Source organism: Ornithorhynchus anatinus, chromosome 8, assembly GCF_004115215.2.
Source record: "Ornithorhynchus anatinus isolate Pmale09 chromosome 8, mOrnAna1.pri.v4, whole genome shotgun sequence".
Lineage (NCBI taxonomy): Eukaryota > Metazoa > Chordata > Mammalia > Monotremata > Ornithorhynchidae > Ornithorhynchus > Ornithorhynchus anatinus.
Window position 1 is genome coordinate 35,610,381 of NC_041735.1, and position 19,942 is coordinate 35,630,322.

The 19,942-nt window shown below is 53.1% G+C and overlaps 1 protein-coding gene across 2 annotated transcripts in view; it reads left to right on the plus strand.

Annotated features, from left to right (window-relative positions):
* VPS41 (VPS41 subunit of HOPS complex) overlaps positions 1 to 6,862 on the plus strand; it is a 150,596-nt gene extending 143,734 nt beyond the window's left edge. The window contains exons 26-28 of one of the 2 annotated variants that reach the window (XM_029070448.1): positions 677 to 721; positions 2,561 to 2,640; positions 5,537 to 6,862. In XM_029070448.1, coding sequence (XP_028926281.1) covers positions 677 to 721; positions 2,561 to 2,640; positions 5,537 to 5,617 — 206 coding nt within the window. In that variant the 3' untranslated portion in view covers positions 5,618 to 6,862. The remainder of the gene's footprint in view (positions 1 to 676; positions 722 to 2,560; positions 2,641 to 5,536) is intronic. The other variant, XM_039912825.1, reaches the window with a different exon arrangement.
* The last annotated feature ends 13,080 nt before the right edge of the window (positions 6,863 to 19,942 follow it).

Below are 19,942 nucleotides of genomic sequence, written 5' to 3' on the forward strand. Positions count from 1 at the left end.
CAGCATCGTGGTTTCTGTGGCGAGGGGACTCGGGCACGGGGAGAGGGTGGGCAGGAAGGTAGTTGGAGGTGTGGACAGCCGCTCCATCCAGCCTCCGTGCCCGATGACAACCAGAGGCAAGGCGGGAGAGAGGCAATAGCAGTCCTCCTCCGACCTTTTAATAATAATAATAATAACTGTGGTATCTGTTAAGTGCTTACTCTGTGCCAGGCACTGTACTAGGCACTGGGATAGGTACAAGATAATTGAGTTGGACAGAGTCCCCGTCCCACAGGAGGCTCCCAGTCTTAACCCCCATCTTACAAACGAGGTAACCGAGGCACGGAGAAGTGAAGTGACTTACCCAGGGTCACCCAGCAGACAAGTGGCAGAAACGGGATTAGAACCCAGGTCCCTTTGACTCCCAGGTCCACTAGGCCATCCTTCCCTTTTCTTCCTCCATTCCCTCCTTTTTTTTTTTACCTCCCTTCCCTCCCCTCTTGCCCTCCAATTCCTCTTTCCCAGTTCCTTCAAAGACCCCCACCCCGAACTCTACCCCAAGTTCACCTCCACACTCGAAGTGAAAAATGAACGCCTCTAGAGGGTCTCGGGCTCATCCAACGGCTCCCGGCTGTGCCCGACGTTTTCTAACGGATAGCCGCTGTTTGTACATTGAAATATCTCTGTTTCCTCGCAGAGGAGAACGTCTGTGAATCATGCCTTTCCCCCATTCTTCCTCCAGGTAGGATGTTTGAGCGGTTTCCTTTAAGATCCATCTTTGTTTGGTAGAAGAGGAAAGCACTTAGAGCAAGCGCTTGGGCTCGTACACGTTATGTGCCGGCAGAAGTGAGGGAACAGTTCTTCTGGCACTTTCAGGCATTCTTTTCGTCCTTGGTTGCCGTCGCCCTACCTGACATTTATTTCGGTGTCCGCCTCCTCCCGCGAGATTTGTCGCCACCTCCTCGAGGGCAGGAAAAATGTCCCCTAACTATTGTACTCTCGCAAGAGCTTAATAGACTGCTTTGCTCCCACAGCAAATGCTTAAACTACTATTGATCAAGTGATGTGGTTTGGAGATCGGCGTAAGCACCAGAGATGAGTGAGGTGGAATATCCTTTTTATTCCCAAGGGGAAAAGATGGAAAATCAGCAGTGGTGGTAGTGATATATACTGAGCACCAGCTGGGTTCATTCATTCAATAGTATTTATCGAGCGCTTACTGTGTGCAGAGCACTGTACTAAGCGCTTGGAATGAACAAGTCGGCAACAGATAGAGACGGCCCCTGCCGTTTGACGGGCTAGCTGGGTTCAGTGCACTGTCCTAACCGTTGGGGACAGTGCAGTGGAAGCTCCGTTCCCCAACTGCGACAAGCTTACACTCTAATGGAGAAAGACAATAAATCCGTCAAAGTGACATTTGCAAGCATAAAGACCCTAAGCGCTGAGAGCAGATTTTTGACACTGGCACAGGCCAAAGGGAAATTTGTGGTTGATTTTTTTTTTCTCCCCCCCCCCCCCCCATTTACGCACAAATAGCCCTGTACCCACTGACCCATAAGAATGCTATCATTAGATGAGCCCAGTTGGCCACAGAGCTTCAGAGAGCAGGAAAAGGATTGTGAATTAACTAGTTATAAATTCTCCACTACTTGATTTAAAGAACGGTAGTAATTCAGACAGGGTAAAAATAGTCGTTGCAAGAGGTGACCGGTTTTTGAACGATTCGGTAGCTCTCCACTATAACCGTTAGACTCATTGTGAGTAGGGATCATGTCTCCCACTTCTCTTGTTTTTTTCGATGCTTAGTACAGTGGTCTGCGCGCAGTAAGTGCTCAATAACACCACGGGTTGATTGAGAGATTTTCTATATTACCAGTTTAGCTCAGGTTAGAACCGGTTCCTTTCTCAATTCCTGCAACTGACCGAGTCTTGATGAAGAAAGCGGGGGTCTAAGCGGCTTTTCGGTTGAAGCTGTGACGACTTTGTCGTCAGCTTGGATGCTGGGCGTCTCCGTAAGCTGATGCCGTTTTCTCCCCCAAGTAATTCCAGATCAGGACCCAGGGAAAAAAAGAAGGCAGAGGGTTTAGTGGTGCTCTGTGGGCTCCTCTTAATCAGCAAAGAGCGCTGTGGGCTGAAGCGTCGAGATTCGCCGCCCCGCCGTTCCGTGGATTGGGTTGGCAGGCCACGAAGGATTGTGCAGCCAGCCAAAAATCACCCAGCGTAGGAGACATGTCAAGGCAGGGTCTCCCTTCTCACTTTTTGATAAGTCACTACCCTGTCAGAGGGGGTGTTCTCTAAGTCAAGGGGTCCCATTGGCTTTCCATGGACGTTCTGTAATTCATTCGTATTAACGTCTGTCTCCCCGTCTAGATTGTAAGCTCACTGTGGGCAGGGAACGTGTCTGTTTATCGTTATACTCTCCCACAAGCTTAGTGCAGCGCTCCGCACACAGTAAGCACTCAATAAATACGAATGAATGAATGGCTCGGGGCCAGGCTGCTGGGTCAGGTCAGGGTGACTCGGTGTCCCTCAGGTATCGCACTACGTTCATTTCTCTCCTCTCGTCCGTTCCCCTCAACAGATGCAGCGAAGCCCTTCAGCGTGATCGTTTTCCACTGCCGACATATGTTCCACAAAGAATGTCTGCCGGTGCCCAGCGTGGTAAGCATCCGGGCGGGATGGTCCCGCCCCTACGAGGCGGAGTCTCAGAGTGCTGGACTCGCGGAGGTTCCCAGCGGAGTTTCCGCCTCCGGATCTCCCGTCCACTCTTCGGGATCCTCTCTCTCTCTCTCTCTCCCTCAGCTCCACGGCACCCCTCCTTCTCCTTCCTTTGCTCTCCGGGTCTGTCAGACTTCGCCCCGCTCCGTGCCCCTCTCCCCCTCCGTGGGCAGAGTTCCCCTCGACCTAGTCGTTTTTCTCTTTCTTTTCATTTTTCAATCCATCGACGGCATTTATCGCGTGCTTACAGTGCGCGCCGGGCTCTGGACGGAGCACTTGGGTAGAGATACGATAATCGTCAGACACAGTCCCTGGCCCACTTGGCCCTCGGGGTTGAAGTAGGAGGGAGAACAGGTAGTGAATCCCTAATTTACAGGTGCGGAAACTGAAGCCCAAAAAAGGAAAGTGACTCGCTCGAGGTCACGGAGAGGCAAGTGACCGCTAATAGTAATTACGTTGGTATTTGTTTAGCGCTTACTATGTGCAGAGCACTGTTCTAAGGGAATCAGGCGGTCCCACGCAGGGCTCACAGTCTTCATCCCCATTTTACAGATGAGGTCACTGAGGCCCAGAGAGGTCAAGTGACTTGCCCGAGGTCACACAGCTGACAAACGGCGAAGCCGGGATTAGAACCCTTGGCCTCTGACTCCCAAGCCCGGGCTCTTTCCACGGAGCCACGCTGCTTCTCGCCCGGGCTCTAAGAGACTGCTGAGATTAGAACCCAGGTCTTCTGGCCTCCAGGCCTGGGTTCTTTCTGTGAAGCCACACTGCTTCTCTCCGCCGATATAGTCAGTCGTATTGGCTAAGGGCTTACCGTGTGCAGAGCACTGTACTGAGCGCTTGGAAGAGTACAATACAGCGATGTAGCAGACACATTCCCTTCCCGCAGTGGGCTTGGAGTCTCGAGGATTGTACGGCGGGAAGACAGAAGGCTAGCGGGGTTGGCCATTTGCTCCTCCCCTTTCCTCCTCTCCCTTCTTCCTTCCCAGCCGTCTCTTAGAGAAGCAGCGCGGCTCAGTGGAAAGAGCCCGGGCTTGGGAGTCAGAGGTCATGGGTTCGACTCCCGGCTCGGCCCCTTGTCAGCTGGGGGACTGTGGGCGAGTGGCTTCGCTTCTCTGCGCCTCAGTGACCTCATCTGTGAAATGGGGATTAAGACTGTGAGCCTCACGTGGGACAACCTGATTAGAGAAGCAGCGGGGCTCAGTAGAGAAGAGCCCGGGCTTGGGAGTCGGAGGTCATGGGTTCGACTCCCGGCTCTGCCCCCGGTCAGCTGTGTGACTGTGGGCGAGTCGCTTCACTTCTCTGCGCCTCAGTGATCTCCTCTGTGAAATGGGGATTAACTGTGAGCCTCACGTGGGCCGACCTGATGACCCTGTGTCTCCCCCAGCGCTTAGAACGGTGCTCTGCGCAGAGTGAGCGCTTGACGAATACCAACGTTATTATCACCCTGTATCTCCCCCCAGCGCTTAGAACAGCGCTCTGCACACAGTAAGCGCTTAACAGATACCAACATCATCGTTATTATCATCATCTCCTTGTTTGGTCTTCTCCCCTCCTTCATCCCGGACCCTCAAGGAAGCACACGGAGGGGTCACTGCAGGAGCACAGCGTGCAACCAGTCCAAGCATTTAGTACGGTGCCCCGCGCACAGTGAGCACTCAATAAGTAAATACCATCAATTGATGGTGTAGAGGGAGGGGTCCGCAGTAATAATAATAATAATAATAATAATAATGCTGGATGGGTGTCCTGTCAGAGCCCGCCCCAGGCCCCACACCTCACTCCGGCCCCCTCCTCCCGGCAATGCCCTTTGACACCTCCGGGTCCTTTTAACGATCGAACGACAGCACTTTTTTTTTTGACGGTAATTGTTAAGCACTTCCCATGTGCCGGGCACCGTACTGAGGACCGGGGTAGATGTGAGGTGATCCGTTTAGACAAGCCCTGCCCCAGTGGGGGTCCACAGTCTTCAATCCCGTCTTCCAGATGAGGGAACGGAAACACGGAGAAGCCGAGTGACCCGCACAAGGTCACGCGGCGGACAAGCGGCAGAGCTAGCACTTGAACCCGGGTCCCTTCCGAATCCCGGGCCCGTTCTCCGTCCATCAGGCCGCGCTGCGGAATTCACCTGTGGTAGGGGGAAAATCGAACCCTTTCCCCTTCGCCATGGCTTCTTTCTGCTACGACTCAGTGTAATGGAATGTGAGCTCCTTTGGAGCCGACGGTCTCTTTCGGCTCGGTAGGTGATCTTTTCCGTCGGTGCCGGGGAACCACTTCTTCAGCTCTCCGAAACGCAGCGTGGCGAACAACTGCCCTTGTCAGAGCGATACGTGAGGGGGCCGGGCTCGAACGCCTGACGACGAGGAAAATGGTAGTCCCTCTTGGCCAGAAGATTTTTGAGATTCAGATGTGTCTGTTTCTGATGTGTCCCAGAAACATCATGGGCCTAGGAGTCAGGGGACCCGGGTTCTAATCCCCTCTCTGTCACTTGCCAGTGTGACCTGGGGCAAGCCACTTCTCTTGCCTCGGTTTCCTCATCCGCAAAATCGGGATGAGCAAAACGCCTCGCCTCCCTCCTACTCAGCGAGCACCGTTACCGATTTGTCCATTCCAAGCGCCTGGTGCAGTGCTCCGCACATAGTAAGCGCTCAGTAAATGCTGTTGAATGAATGAGTGACCCTGATTAGCCTGTATCTACCCCGGGGCTTAGTATAATGCCCAGCACTTAAGGAAAACGCGATTATTACAGTTATCTTTTATAATTACTATTAGTAGTAGTAGTATTATTATCTTAGGATCGTGTCTTTAAACAGCCGGAACTTTCCCCATGTCTTTCCAGGTCTCACCGCTCCAGTTCTGCAACATCTGCAGTGCCAAGAACCGGGGGCCTGGCGGCACCATCTTGGAGATGAAAAAATAACGCGGCTCCCTCTCTGCCCTCTTCCTCCCCCTCCGGCCCCTCCCCCCCCACCCCCCCCCCCCCCCGGGGTATTTCTGAACGGTCCGTTGTCAGCCACGACGCTGAGAGCGAACCGCAAATCGGCGTGTAACAGGAAATGGGGAACGGTTCGGAGAGAAGGGAGATGAGGCAGGTCTAGCTGTTACATTTATTTGGTTTCGCGGAACGTTGCGACCTTCACGCGAGTGGGGTGGTCCTTATTCTGTAACGAAACGTAAGCCCGGTGGAAAATCGAATTTCTTAGGTCCTGGCAAAACTCACCAGGAATTAAAAGTAGGTCTGTACCATGGATTGGAAACTGCAAGACATTTGTAGTTCCACTTCCTGACCCAGCAGGATCTCAAATAAGCTACTGATGGGCCCCTGTTAGACTCTCGCACCGTGCCCCTCTCTTCCCGCTCCCCTTGAGATTGGCGTAACTCTGAAAAGCCCTTCCACCCGTGGCCTAGGCTCCGAAGGTACCGATGATGGTATTTGCCAGGGAGATCACCTGTGGGCATTTGACGATACAAGTTCAGTTGTATTTCAGAGCAGTTTAGAAGATGAAACAACAACCGTGGCAGAGCTGGTGTCTGCACATCCCCCTACTCCGATTTCCTAAATAGCCTTCCCTTTCCACACACAGAATGGTATCTGGGCTTTAAAGGATCTGCATCAAATCTAGGCGGCAAACGTTTCCGGTGTTACTACCTTGACAAACCAAGATCACTGTTTTTTCCTTCCTTGTTTCTCTCTTACTTCTAACATTTACTTTAGCATCTCTGAGGGGGAATAAGTAGCCAAACGGAAAAATCCTGGCTCTGCTTTTCGCCGTTAGGAAGCGATGATTAGTCTTTAGCCATAAACCAGCTTATCCCGGCTCTGTCAGCTTATCGCAGCGGTCGGGGAGCTGGAAAGCTTGGTCACGCAAACAGCCTTAACCAGATTCCAAGAATGCACACTTAAATGAAGAGAAAATGGTGGACCATATCCATCGGGCCCGAGGCCCGAACCGCCTCTCGTCACAGTCCCTTGCTTTCAGATTCAGCCGTGCCGCCGTCGTCCGTCAACCGCCGTCTGTTCGTTCATCTTCGCGTTAGCTTCTTTCACTTTCCCGATAGTAAAGGCAACTGTAACGTAACGTTGCCGGTGAATCGTGGCTCTGCCGTCGCGTGTCCGATGGGACGTTAATCTTTCGTCATTAAAGCGGACTCCGACTTGAAAGAAGCTTTGGTTATGGTGATTTTTTTGTGGTAGAGAATGGGAAACTCTGTAACGGATCGTCTTCGATCCCCGCGTTCTCTCCCGTCGGTGGTCAGTCTGCATTAAACGGTCCGTAGCGCGACTCGTCCTGGTGCGTGGGATCCGTTCGATTCTAACCGTTGGAATTCACTGCGGCATAACGGAGAAACGGCAAGCCACGCGTTGTTCCACTTGGGCGTTTCCTTCGGCCCACGCGGAGAAGTGTGACGAAATGTTAACGCTGACCTCACAGTGACACAGCCAGAACCAAGAGAACGGCCTGGCACCTGCTATCTGAGGAAATAGCAGGTACGTTGCACGACTCGGGCAAGCAGCCGAACCACCGATGGGTCGTTTAGCATTAATCGTCTGAATACATTCCATCATGGCCACGTGGCACCATCCTCCGTGGTCCAGCCGATCCGCGTGTCTTTCTGATATGCGAGAGGGGCTTCTCTCTCGGAGCAGAATGGCCCGGGCCTTCTTAATGGCGGAATCGCCAAGAGGGTAAATGGGGGCGGCCCGACCTAGTGGGAAGGGCCCTGGATCGGGAGGCAGAGAGCCTGGGTTCTGATCCCAGCTCAGCCGCCTATGCCTCCTTGGGTGACCTTGGTCGAGTCTCTCAGCCTCGGTTTCCTCACCTGTAAAATGGGGAGAAGATACCTGCTGTTTCTGCCTCTCAGATTCTGAGCCCCCATGAGGGACAAGGACGACTGCGTTTGATTTGATTCCTCTGCCTCTGCAGTGCGGGCTGCACTGGAAGGGCTTAAAAACGTTATCATCATATCATCATGACACTCCGCGCCATCCAAGGGGCAGACCTATTCACCAGCCCCTGCGGTTGAGTCCCAAGAGGCTTAATAATAATAATAATAATAATAATAATGGTATCTGTTAAGCACTTACTGTGTCCCAAGCACTGTTCTAAGCGCTGAGGTGGATACAAGGTGAGCAGGTTGTCCCACGTGGGGCTCACGGTCTCGATCCCCATTTTACAGATGCGGTAACTGAGGCACAGAGAAGTTAAGTGACTTGCCCGAAGTCCCCCAGCAGACAAGTGGCAGCAGCGTGGCTCCGTGGAAAGAGCCCGGGCTTCGGAGTCGGAGGTCGGGGGTTCGACTCCCGGCTCTGCCACTCGTCAGCCGCGTGACTGTGGGCGAGTCACTTCACTCCTCCGTGCCTCAGTTCCCTCATCTGGAAGACGGGGATGAAGACGGCGAGCCTCAGGTGGGACAACCCGATGACCCTGTATCCCCGCCCCAGCGCTTAGAACAGTGCTCCGCGCAAAGCAAGCGCTTAACAGATACCGACGTCATTACGATTAAGTGGCAGAGCCGGGCTGAGAACCCACGACCTCCGACTCCCGAGCCCGCGCTCTTTCCACTAAGCCACGCTGCTTCTTTGTGCCTCAGTAGTCCACCGTGGTTCCAACTTCCCAGAGGCGGAGGCGGATTGTAAGCTCCTAGAGAGCAGGTATCCTGTCCGCCGCTCTGTCTCCCTCGCTCGCTCGAGGGCCTTGCCTTCGGCCGGCAGCCGGTCAGTAGCGTTGATCGATTGAGCGTCTGTGAGAGGATTAAAATCCGCCTAAGCCGCGGGTGGTGGTGTTCCACCCACCCGCTCGACGGTAAGTCATCCCCCGATCTGCGTCGTTTTCTCCCGGGCTGCTTCTAAGCGAGCGTCAGCCGAGCCACGCTGATGCTTCCTTAGCCTCCGCAGAGGATAACAGCGACTGCGGTATTCGGTAAGCGCTTCTCAAGTTCCAGGCACCGAACTAAGAACTGGGGTTGAAACCCGATAATCGGGTCGGACCCGGTCACTGTTCCGCCGGGGGCTCGCGGTCTTAGTCCCCACTTTACGACGAGTGAACCGAGGCTCGGAAGAGTGAAGTGACTCCCGCGAGGTCGTAGAACGGACGAGTGGCAGAGCTGGGATTCGAACCCAGGTCCTGTGGGTCGTCTGTCGTAGCGCACTCTACCAAGCGCCGAGCGCTCGACCAAGCACGGAGAAGCAGCGTGGCTCAGTGGAAAGGGCCCGGGCTTGGGAGTCCGAGGTGATGGGTTCGAATCCCGCCGCTCCGCCACTTGGCAGCTGGGAGACTGTGGGCCAGTCACTTCGCTTCCCTGGGCCTCAGTGACCTCATCTGGAAAAAAACGGGGATTAAAAAAGGCGAGCCCCACGTGGGACGCTCGAATCACCCTGCCTCTCCCCCAGCGCTTAGAACGGTGCTCTGCACCTAGTAAGCGCTTAACGAATCCCGACGTGATCGCGTTATTATTCTCACTGCCGGGGAGGTTCTCGCCACCGTCCTCGACACCCGGGGTCTCTGCCCTCGGGAATCCTGCCAGCTTGGGTTCCGAATAAGAGGCGGTGGCTGAATTGAAGACGAGTCACGGAAGACAAGTGGCCGGTGGCCCTTCCAGGTGGATTTGGCATCAGCCCCTTTTCCCAGCGGTTTCTGGTTGGCGTCCCTGGTCACCCGTCCTCTTAATAGATCCTGGTTAACTGACCTGAGCGGCCCACCCGTCTTCCGGTGACTTTGAGGAAAAATCCGGTGGCAAAGTTCGGTCAGGCTTCGCACCGCAACTAGATTCAAGGAGGCTCTCGGGTCAGGAAAATAAAGCAGAAACAGGAAATGAATCCGGGCATCGTTTTCTCTCGTGTCAAGAAAATAAAGCCCGTAGGAGATGAATCCAGGTAGTGTTCTTTCTCTTCATTCAGTTCCATCACCTCTCAACTGCAGCAGACGTATGCAGAAGAGCAGCGTGTCCCGGTGGAGGGAACCCGGACCGAAGAGCCGGAAGACCTGGGTTCGTTCATTCGTTCATCGGTCCATCAGTAACGTTGGCATTTGTTAAGCGCTTACTGTGTGCAGAGCACTATATTCTAAGCGCTGGGGCGTCCAGGGTAATCCGGTTGTCCCACGTGAGGCTCACAGTCTTAATCCCCGTTTTACAGAGGAGGTAACCGAGGCACAGAGAAGTTAGGTGACTTGCCCACGGTCACCCAGCTGACAAGTGGCAGAGCCCGTGACCTCTGACTCCCAAGCCCGGGCCCTTTCCACCGAGCCATGCCGCTTCCCCGTCGATAGTATTTATTGAGCGCCTACTGCGTGCGCGGCACCGTTCTCAGCGCTTGGAGGGTACAATTGGGCAACGGAGAGAGACGGTCCCCACCCAGCGACGGGCGCCCAGTCTAAACGGGGGAGACAGACGGCAACGCTTAAACAGAACGAAACAAAAACTAGACGGCATCATCAGGATAGATAGAATCGAGGAGATGTACACCTCGTTAACAGTGGGTTCGAATCCCCGTTCCACCGCTTGCCTGCTTTATGACCTTGGGCAAGTCAGTCGACTCTCAGTGCCTCAGTTTCCTCTTCTGTAAAATGGGGATCAAATCCCGCGGCCTCCCCGTTTAGACTGTGAACCCCCGTGTGGGACGGGGATCGTGTCCAACCTGATGAACCTATCTACCCCAGCACCGAGAACGGCGTTTCACACATTGTAAATAATAGCAACGATAACGTCGGTATTTGTTAAGCGCTCACTACGTGCCGAGCGCCGTTCTGAGCGCTGGGGTAGACACCGGGGAATCGGGTCGTCCCGCGTGGGGCTCGCGGTCTTCATCCCCATTCGACAGATGAGGGAACTGAGGCCCCGAGAAGTGAAGTGACTCGCCCAAAGTCACACAGCTGACAAATGGCCGAGCCGGGATTTGAACCCATGACCTCTGACTCCCAAGCCCGTGCTCTTTCCACTGAGCCCCGCTGCTTAACAAATTGCCATTCTTAAAAAAGAAAACACAGCCAGAAGTGAATAGGAGCCATTTCTATGTGCCGAATTTACCCCTTGGGCTTCAGTTTTCCCTCAACAATCTCTAACTTCTCAAAACCTCCTGGCTTGGACAAGTTCCAGCAATAATCAGAGACCTTTCCTCTCTCCCCCCCCCCCGCCCCGACGCTCCCAGGCGTTAGCAGTCTTCCACAACCGCCAAGACCACCTGGAGCCTGAGAAAAGGAAGAGAATCGGCATTCACTGGACGTGTGAAATGCAGATATCGTGACCGCTGACGGGAGACTAATTCCTTCAGCCGGGGGACGCCGCGGCGTCGTGGACTTACTATCCAATTCCTGTTGGACAGTGGCCTTCTGTCTGTTTTCAAGGTGGCCCGCACCGCGTTTCAACTCTGATGTTGCTCTTGGGGAGAGAGAAGATATCGATTAGTTGTATTTAGTGAGCGCTTACTGTGAGGGCTAAACACTGAACTGAGCTGAGCACTTGGGAGGAGAAGATACAGCAACGTAACGGGTCGGTAAACGCACGCTCTGCCCACATCTCAGAGTCTAGAGAATATTCTACTCGATTGTTCTCCGTTGGTTCCCCAAATTGAAAACGGTGTAGCGAGTGATTCAGAAGGAAATTCTGGTAGAACGATTGTGGATCACCTTGCCCGGTGGTCCCTGACGTGGCCAGAGCCGGTTGGTGAGTACCGGCTGACTTACCCTTGGTCCGTGGTCGAGGGACAGAGACCGTCGAGGTGGAGGCTCCTGCTAGACAGTGGAACCCGGGATAGTATTTTTTTGAGCACCTCCTGTGCGCAGAGCACTGTACTGAAAGCGCTTGGGAGAGGACGATATGAAAACAGACATTCCCCGCCCACAGTGAGCTGACGGTCTGGAGGGGGAAACAGACGTTAAATATAAATAAATTACAGGCATATAAAATGACACAAGCGAATATGCGGGAGAAGACACCTGCAAGTCCGAGACGTCCCTTCTCATTCCCCGCGGCGAAATAATACTTGTTGGACGGAGGATGATGTGCAAGCACTAGTTATCTACAGTGCTACTTTCCTTACTATTCTTGCATGCCGGATATCGGGCCGCATTGTGTAAGGCATTCAGGTGTTTCAGATGCCCGTTCCACCAGTACCCGGGCGTATCTATTCCAAGGAGGCGCGGCTCCTGCCAGGGGAGACTGGGACGATCTGGGGATTTTCGACTCCGGGTCACCGGAATTAAACCTTTAAGTTAAGGGTGTGTGCCCCAGGTTCTCAGCAAGTGGACAAATCCACTGGATGTATTTTTTTTTTTTTTTTAACGTTGTGGGAGGTCGGTGAGGCTGCTCACCGGGAGTCCCTCCCACCCCTCTGTTATTTTTATTCCCGGACCCTGCGCCCATCTGTCGTCTCTCCGCCTGTCTTCCTCTCCGAGTCCTTCGGCGGGATGCACGGATCGCCTCGGCTGCGGTCGGCTTTCAGACTGGCTCAGGCCCGCGTGAATGCCCCCCACGTGCCCGTTGGTCGGCTTCCCCTCGACCTTCGAGAAGCGGCGGGGCCTAACGGACGGTGCACGGGCCTGGGAGTCGGAAAGAGCTGGGTCCTGATCCCAGCTCCCCCACGTGTCTGCTGGGTGACCTTGGACGAGTCACTTCATTTCTCTGTGCCTCGGTTACCTCATCTGCAAAATGGGGATTAAGCCCGCGAGCTCCTTGTAGGACGCGGGCCGTGTCCGACCCGCTTAGCCTGTACCTACCCCAGCGTTTAGTACGGTGCCTGACGCACAGTAAGCGCTTAACAGATACCATTCAGAAAAAAACTTTGGCTCAGGCAAAACTGACCCTTAAACATCCGAAGCTGGTAGTGGCTGCTGTTGGGTTGACCCCCTGCCTGCCTCGATTAATAGTAATAATGATAGTAACGATATTTAAGTTTGGTGCCAAGATTGGACACAGTCCTCCCACGTGGGGCTCTCAATCCCCATTTTACAGGGGAGGTGACCGAGGCACAGTCGACTCCGCCGAGGTCGCACAGCGGACTGATGGGTGGAGCCAAGATTAGAACCCGTGACCTCTGACTCCCGGACCCTTGCCCTATCCACCACCCCGTCAAGACCTCTCTCCTCCTCGCCCGCCGCCTTCTCCCACCATTTTCCGGGTCGGGCCCTCCGGGTCCTCCCACGGGGGCGGGAGCCGAGGCGGGAGGCTAAGAGGGAATCGGTGGGGTCTGTTGGAAAGAACCCGGGCTGGAGAGTCAGAGGTTCTGACTCCGGCTCTGCCGCGTGCCTGTCGTGTGCCCTGGGGGAAGTCGTTTCGCGTATCTGTGCCTCAGTCGCCTGGTAAAACGGGGATTTGATACCTTTTCTTCCTCCTACTTAGACCGGAGCCCCGAGGCGGACGGGGACCGGGTCCGACCCGGGCTCGGGAGCCGAAGGGCGTGGGTTCTGATCCCGGCTCTGCCGCTTGGCTGCCGTGTGACCTCGGGTGAGCCACTTCACTTCTCTGTACCCCAGTTACCTCGTCTGTAAAATGGGGGATGAGGACCGTGAGCCCCACGTGGGACGACCCGATTGCCTTGTAGCTACCCCGGCGCTTGGAACGGTGCTCGGCACGTAGTAAGCGCTTAACAAAACCGTTACTATTATTAGTACCCACATCCTCCGACTCCCAGGCCCGTGCTCTTTCCCTAGGCCACTCTGCTAGTTGGGCATTGGCCCGTTGGCTTATTAATCCGTGGACTCCTGTCTCTCGTTTACACCCACTCCCGACTCTTGTCTATTCAGTCTACGCCCATTTCTTCCCCGTGAGATTTTCGACAATAGTAATACAAAGGTTACCAGGTCGTCCCACGTGGGGCTCACGGTCTTAATCCCCATTTTCCAGGTGAAGTAACTGAGGCACAGAGAAGTGACTTGCCCAGGGTGACACAGCAGACGGGTGGCGGAGGCGGGATTAGAGCCCAGGTCCTCCGACGCCCGGGCCCGTGCTCTTGCCTCTGGGGCTGGGATCGCATCATTTATTCCTGTGGTTAGTCCCCCGAAGACCCAGTACGGTATGGCTCAGTGGAAAGAGGCCGGGCTTGGGAGTCAGGGGCCGGGGGTTCGAATCCCGACTCTGCCCCTTGTCAGCCGTGGGACTGTGGGCAAGTCACTTCGCTTCTCTGGGCCTCAGTTCCCTCATCTGTAAAATGGGGGTGAAGACTGGGAGCCTCGCGTGGGACAACTTCATTCCCCCGTATCTCCCCCAGCGCTTCGACCGGTGCTCTGCACGCAGTAAGCGCTTAACGAATACCAACGTCGTCATCATTATTACGCTGCTCACAGGGGTGCTCGATCCATGCCGTTGACACAGAGTCTTTGCATATTTCTTTGTCCTTCCCTCTGGACTGACGGCCGTTCAGCTTCTGCACTTCTCTCCGTTAGTTACGCTCCTGCGTTGGAATCGCAAGTCTGCGTTCTTGCGTTGGCCCATCTCCCCTCGGCGGCTTTAATGACGGGGCAGGAGGGGCTACTGCCCTCGGGGAGAGAGGCTCCCAGCTCCAACCGACCCCTTCCCTTCCACTATTTGCCCCGGAGGGTCTATAATGAGCCCTGGCAGCGATTGCCCACTCGGTGGTGACTTCCACTCTGAGACAACAAAGGTATGAGCTTGGAGGTGGGCGCAGGTGGTGGCCACGGACGGAACGCAACTTTAATTTTACTCTGTTCGCCACCGTAAGGCGGTACGTTCCTCCAGGGCCGCGACTCTTGTCGTTTCCTTTTTTTTTTTTTTTTTTTTTTTTTTGTGTAATACCCCTCAGGGCAGAATAAGAAAAATCCTACCGATGCCAATGATTGTGACGGTGAATTCTTCAAGTTGGCCCAGTCTCTCCGCCATCTGTCCGGTCCGCTTGCGGCTCGGTTGCGTTGCTTTTCTGCGACGGACCCTTGGAAGGTCAGATCCCCTGGATGGGAATCTACGCAGGTGAATTTGCGGAAATTCCGCGGGGGTGGGGGAAGGGGCCCGTCCCCCACGGCGAGAGAGTCACTCTAAAATCGGGAACTTCATTCAATAGTATTTATTGCGCGCTTACCGTGCGCCCAGCACTGTACTAAGCGCTTGGAAGGAACAGGTCGGCAACAGAATTAATATCAAGTGGAACTTAATTCCACTGGGTAAGACACCCACGGAACTTCATTCTTTTCCACGGAGCCCGTGATGGATGATGTGATGGCTTGAACCTGGAGCCCCATAGAATGAATCTAAATTCGATCGCGATCGCCTCTAGATCGTCCTTTCCTCCAGAGGGTTCGGCAGCAGGCTCGGGTCCCGGGAACGGTCCGCGATGCCCGTCCCCGTAGCTGATAGGTGACCCTGAAATCCAGGCTTGGTCAAAATAATCGCTTGAAGGCGGAGGGAAACCGAATTCTGATTCTCTCCCCTGTATCTATGTAATATAGAAAAATCTCCTCGATAACCTCTGTGGTTCAGTCACTCTAAGCCCTGACGGCAATGGTTTCATGATCCCCGTTCATCATTCGCGGTTAAGATAGTATGAAGTTGATTTTCCTCTTTAAAGAGGTATTTCCCGGAGAAGCAGCGTGGCTCAGTGAAAAGAGCACGGGCTTGGGAGGCAGAGGTCGTGGGTCCTGATCCCGGCTCCGCCGCTTGTCGGCTGTGTGACTCTGGGCAAGTCACTTCACTTCTCCGGGCCTCAGTTCCCTCATCTGTAGAATGGGGATGAAGACTGTGAGCCCCACGTGGGACAACCTGATCGCCTTGTATCCCCCCCCCCAGTGCTTAGAACGGTGCTTTGCACATCCTAAGCGCTTAAAAAACGCCATCGATCGTTATTATTATTATTAAAATTATCATTATAATGCTTATTAAAGGGAAGAGAGGGACGTTTACCTCCAAAGTGCATTACTGCAGCAGGCCATCGACCCTTCTTAACTGGGGAGACATTTGGCTTTTAATGTTATCCAGAGATAGTGGTCCTGATGGTGAGAGCTGGCGTACAGAGTTATTTTTTTTTTTAAAAAAAATTGTGGTATTTTTTTAAAAATGGCATTTCTTAAGTGCTTACTATATGTCAAGCCCTGTTCTAAACTCTGGAGTAGATACAAACTAATCAGATTGGACACAGTCCGTGGTGGAGCGCCACAGGGTGCTCATGGGCTAAGGGAGGGAGAAAGGACAGGTATTTTATCCCCGTTTGGCAAATGGGCAAATTGAAGTCCAGCAAACGTAAGGGACTTATCCAAGGTCACGCAAGCTGCGTCTAATACTCCAAGAGCCGAGAGCCTCACTTCTTCCATGCGGGCAGATTACTGTTGTGAAATTCAACTCTCGTCCGTTTTGAACTTCTGCAATCCCTAATCGCCTTTAAGTCGGAGGAAACTATTCCATAGTCGGGGCCGGTCTTTACTGATTGAAATGTGTCTGTGTTGCGCACACAAACACCCACCCACACACATACACATGAACTTTAGAATCAGTAGCAACCTTGGTGAGTCCAAAGAACATCTGTAAATATACTCCGCCACTTTGGAACCCGCCCCCCCCCCCCCCCAGTTCTTGAGTCGTACCCTCAGGTGGACTGCCCTGTCCACTCCAGCTTGTCGGTTCGTTTGGGTTTGATTGAGATTTAGCTTTGGAGGTGGCAAGCTAAACCCTCCTTTTCCCCAACTTTGAGAGACCAAGCAGGGAGCAGCAAGGAAGTGAGAGGTTTCCCCAGTCCTAAAAGCGGTCCCGCAGGGATGACCTCTCGGGAAATGGGTGACCTTCGGAGAGCAGCATGGCCTAGTGGGAGTCAGAGGACCTGGGTTCGAATCGCGGCTCTGCCACTTGTCTGTTGTGTGACTTTGGGCGAGTCACTTTTGTAGAAGCAGCGTGGCTCAGTGGAAGGAGCGCCGGCTTGGGAGTCCGAGGTCATGGGTTCGCATCCCGGCTCTGCCCCTTGGCAGCCCTGTGGCTGTGGGCGAGTCACTTCTCTGGGCCTCCGTGACCTCATCTGTAAAATGGGGATGAAGACTGTGAGCCTCACGAGGGACAGCCTGATGACCCTGTATCTCCCCCAGCGCTTAGAACGGTGCTCTGCACCTAGTAAGCGCTTAACAAATACCAACATGATCATCATTATTCTCTGGGCTTCATTTACCTCGTCGGTAAAATGGGAATCAAATCCTACTCCCTCCTTCTTAGACTTTGCACCTCGTGAGGGGTAGGAATCGTATCCAACCTGATTTTCTTGTTTCTACTACGGTGTTTAGTACAGTGTCTGGACCTAGTAAGAGCTTAATGAGTATTCATTAGAGGAAAGAAAGAAAGCGGTTGGGATGGTTTAATGAATGCTCTCCAGAGGCGTTGAAGATTGTGAGTGTTACATGAAGGTTAAGTGTCACCATTTATCATTTAGGCTGAACACTCGTGAAAGAAGAGAAGAGCAGACTTTCCCAGTGTGTGTTTTTATTTTCCCTTTCCTCTACTAATGATGTTGGTCTTTCTTAAGCGCTGACTATGTGCAGAGCACTGTTCTAAGCGCTGGGGGAGATACGGGGTCATCAGGTTGTCCCCGTGAGGCTCACAGTCTTCCTCCCCATTTTCCAGATGAGGTCACTGAGGCCCAGAGAAGTGAAGTGACTCGCCCACAGTCACACAGCTGCCAAGGGGCAGAGCCGGCATTCGAACCCATGACCTCCGACTCCCAAGCCCGGGCTCTTTCCGCTGAGCCACGCCGCTCCTCTGACGAGGTGTTCCGAGAGCCATAGCGACCCTTCCCCTGTCTAGCCTTCTTCATATTATCATCCCTTTGTTACAGAGTCCATGATAAACAACCGGTGTCCGTAACGGAGATAGTCTTATCATTATAACAGAGTGAATCGTACGCACCTAGAGCAGGGAGGGCCCGACTTCATGAACTGAAGAGACCGGGCCAAAAACCCAAAACAATAGTCATAGTAAGAACAATTACTATTTAGAAAAGTCTCTTCCCTCTACTGGTCTTTTCCTAAACCTGGAATTTTGCTCTCCTGACCCCTTTCCACTGTTATTGAGCACTCAGTGCTGCTTCTCCTCCTTCTCCTCCCCCCTCCTCCTCCTTGCCTTCCTTCTTTCCCCCTCCTTTTCTTCTTGTTTTTCTTCTCCTCCTCCTCCTCGTCTTCTTTGTCTTCCTCCTCCTCCTCCTCCTCCTCCTCCTCCTCCTCCTCTCCCTAGCTCTACTCAAGAATCAGCGAGTGCTCCGTGACACTGAAGAGGGGGCGGGAGAGCAAAGTCCAGGCTTCGGAAAAGACCAGTGGAGGGAAGAGATTTTTCTAAAGAGTAATCTGACCTGCCCACCACCTTACGGCTGCACGGTCTTCGGCTCCAATGGGGAAATAACCTCACTGGGGTATTGCGTTTCCCTTGTCCCCGCCTCAACGGGATCAGATCCCACTCATCCGTTTTACGGCCAAAAATCTGAAACCATCTGTCTCCCAAAGAAATGTAGTCAGAACTGGACTGTGAAGGATGTACACACGAGGAGAAAAACAATATTTGGGAAAATTCCACTCGAACCGGTCTTCAATAAATACCTCAGAATCCCTTGTTTACCCACCCTAATCGTAGCCGTTATGCATACACCAGAGTTGAAGATTGATAAAGGCTAACGAATACGCCGGTTTCATCTTCATCGTCGTCGTCGTCGTCAACCTCATCCGCAGTTGGTGGAACGGGCACGGTCTTGGCTGTCAGAGGATCCTAATCCTGGTTCTGCCACTTGCCGGCTGTGTGACCTTGGGCAAGTCATTTAACCTCTCCAGGCCTCAGTTTCCTCACCGGGAAAAGCGGGATTCGATACCTGACCTCTCTTAGACTGTGAGCCCTATGAGATCCGGAGACCGTACTCAGTTTGATTATCTTATATCCACTCCAGTACTTAATACGGTGTTCGGCACATGCTAAGCGCTTAACAAATATCAAATAACCATTTTTCCTTTTTCTCTTACCATCAGTAGCACCTGCTAAGCCGCTCCTGTGTGCGGGGCATTGTACTGAATGTTTGGGAGAGTGCCAAAGAGCTAGACGACACGAACCCTCCTCTCCAGGACCTACAGCCGGTGGGAGAGGCAGGTACTTAAACTACAGACGGGAGAGCAATAGGGCGTGTGAAGTATACACGCGAATTCTAGAGGGGCTGTGGTAATATAAGTGCTTGAGAAGCCTAGAAGGACTGAAGTGGGAGCTGGGGCGGCAATTTCCAGGGTGAAGAACCGTAGCTTGTTCCCCTTCTCTGTGAGACACTGTTCCCTAGATTGGAAGGGTGGAGGTGTGGAAGCCGATAACTCTCTTGAATTTCATACTGTAGCTTAATGACGATCCCTTCGAGCTGTAATTCACATGTGGCTTGGTCAGGGGTGTAGGAGAAAAAATAAAGAATGCTAGAGGTCATATCCTCTTGGATGAATGAATGATTACCCTTAGTTTGCGTATCGATTAGGGCAGCCATCACTTCATTCCTCCATGTAACCTTCTGGGCCCATTGTCGTGGACAGAATGTTGAGTTGGTTGGACGACTGGTCTTTCTGAGCAATGGTGTGGTCTGTGGTCTCACGTTTGCCCAGGGTCAAGATTCTGTTGAAACAATTCCGGGCATTGTAGTAAGGAGAGGTTTACTGAGAATTGATTAGGCGGTAGAAAAGACACTGAGCCCTTTTCTCCTGTCTGGAGCAGTGGTGACAGTAAGTGGCGGGAGAGATCTCGAAACAGGGAGACAGTGTTGGAAGCAGTTCCAGGTGCTGTAGATGACAGACATTACAACGCGACACATGACAGGCCTTGTGTGAAGAGAGAATGGTCAGGATTGTGTGCCCTACTGGGGTTACTTAGCCATATACCTAGGTAAATTTCACCATCTATATATTGAAGATCAATATATGGATGGCGAAATATATATCGAGAGAGAGAATGTAAATATCACCAGCACCCTAACGAGCATATACGCGATATATATATATATATATATATATGGATATATATGGATATGTTTTATTTACATATATATATATATATATATATATGATGATGGTATTTGTGAAGCGTTTACTACATGCAAAGCACTGTTCTAAGCGCTGGGGGGGATACAAGGTGATCAGGTTGTCCCACGTGGGGCTCCCAGTCTTAATCCCCATTTTACAGATGAGGGAACAGAGGCACAGAGAAGTGAAGCGACTCGCCCAGAGTCACGCAGCGGACAAGCGGCGGAGCCGGGGTTAGAGCCCATGACCTCCGACTCCCAAGTCCGTGCTCTTTCCACTGAGCCACGCTGCTT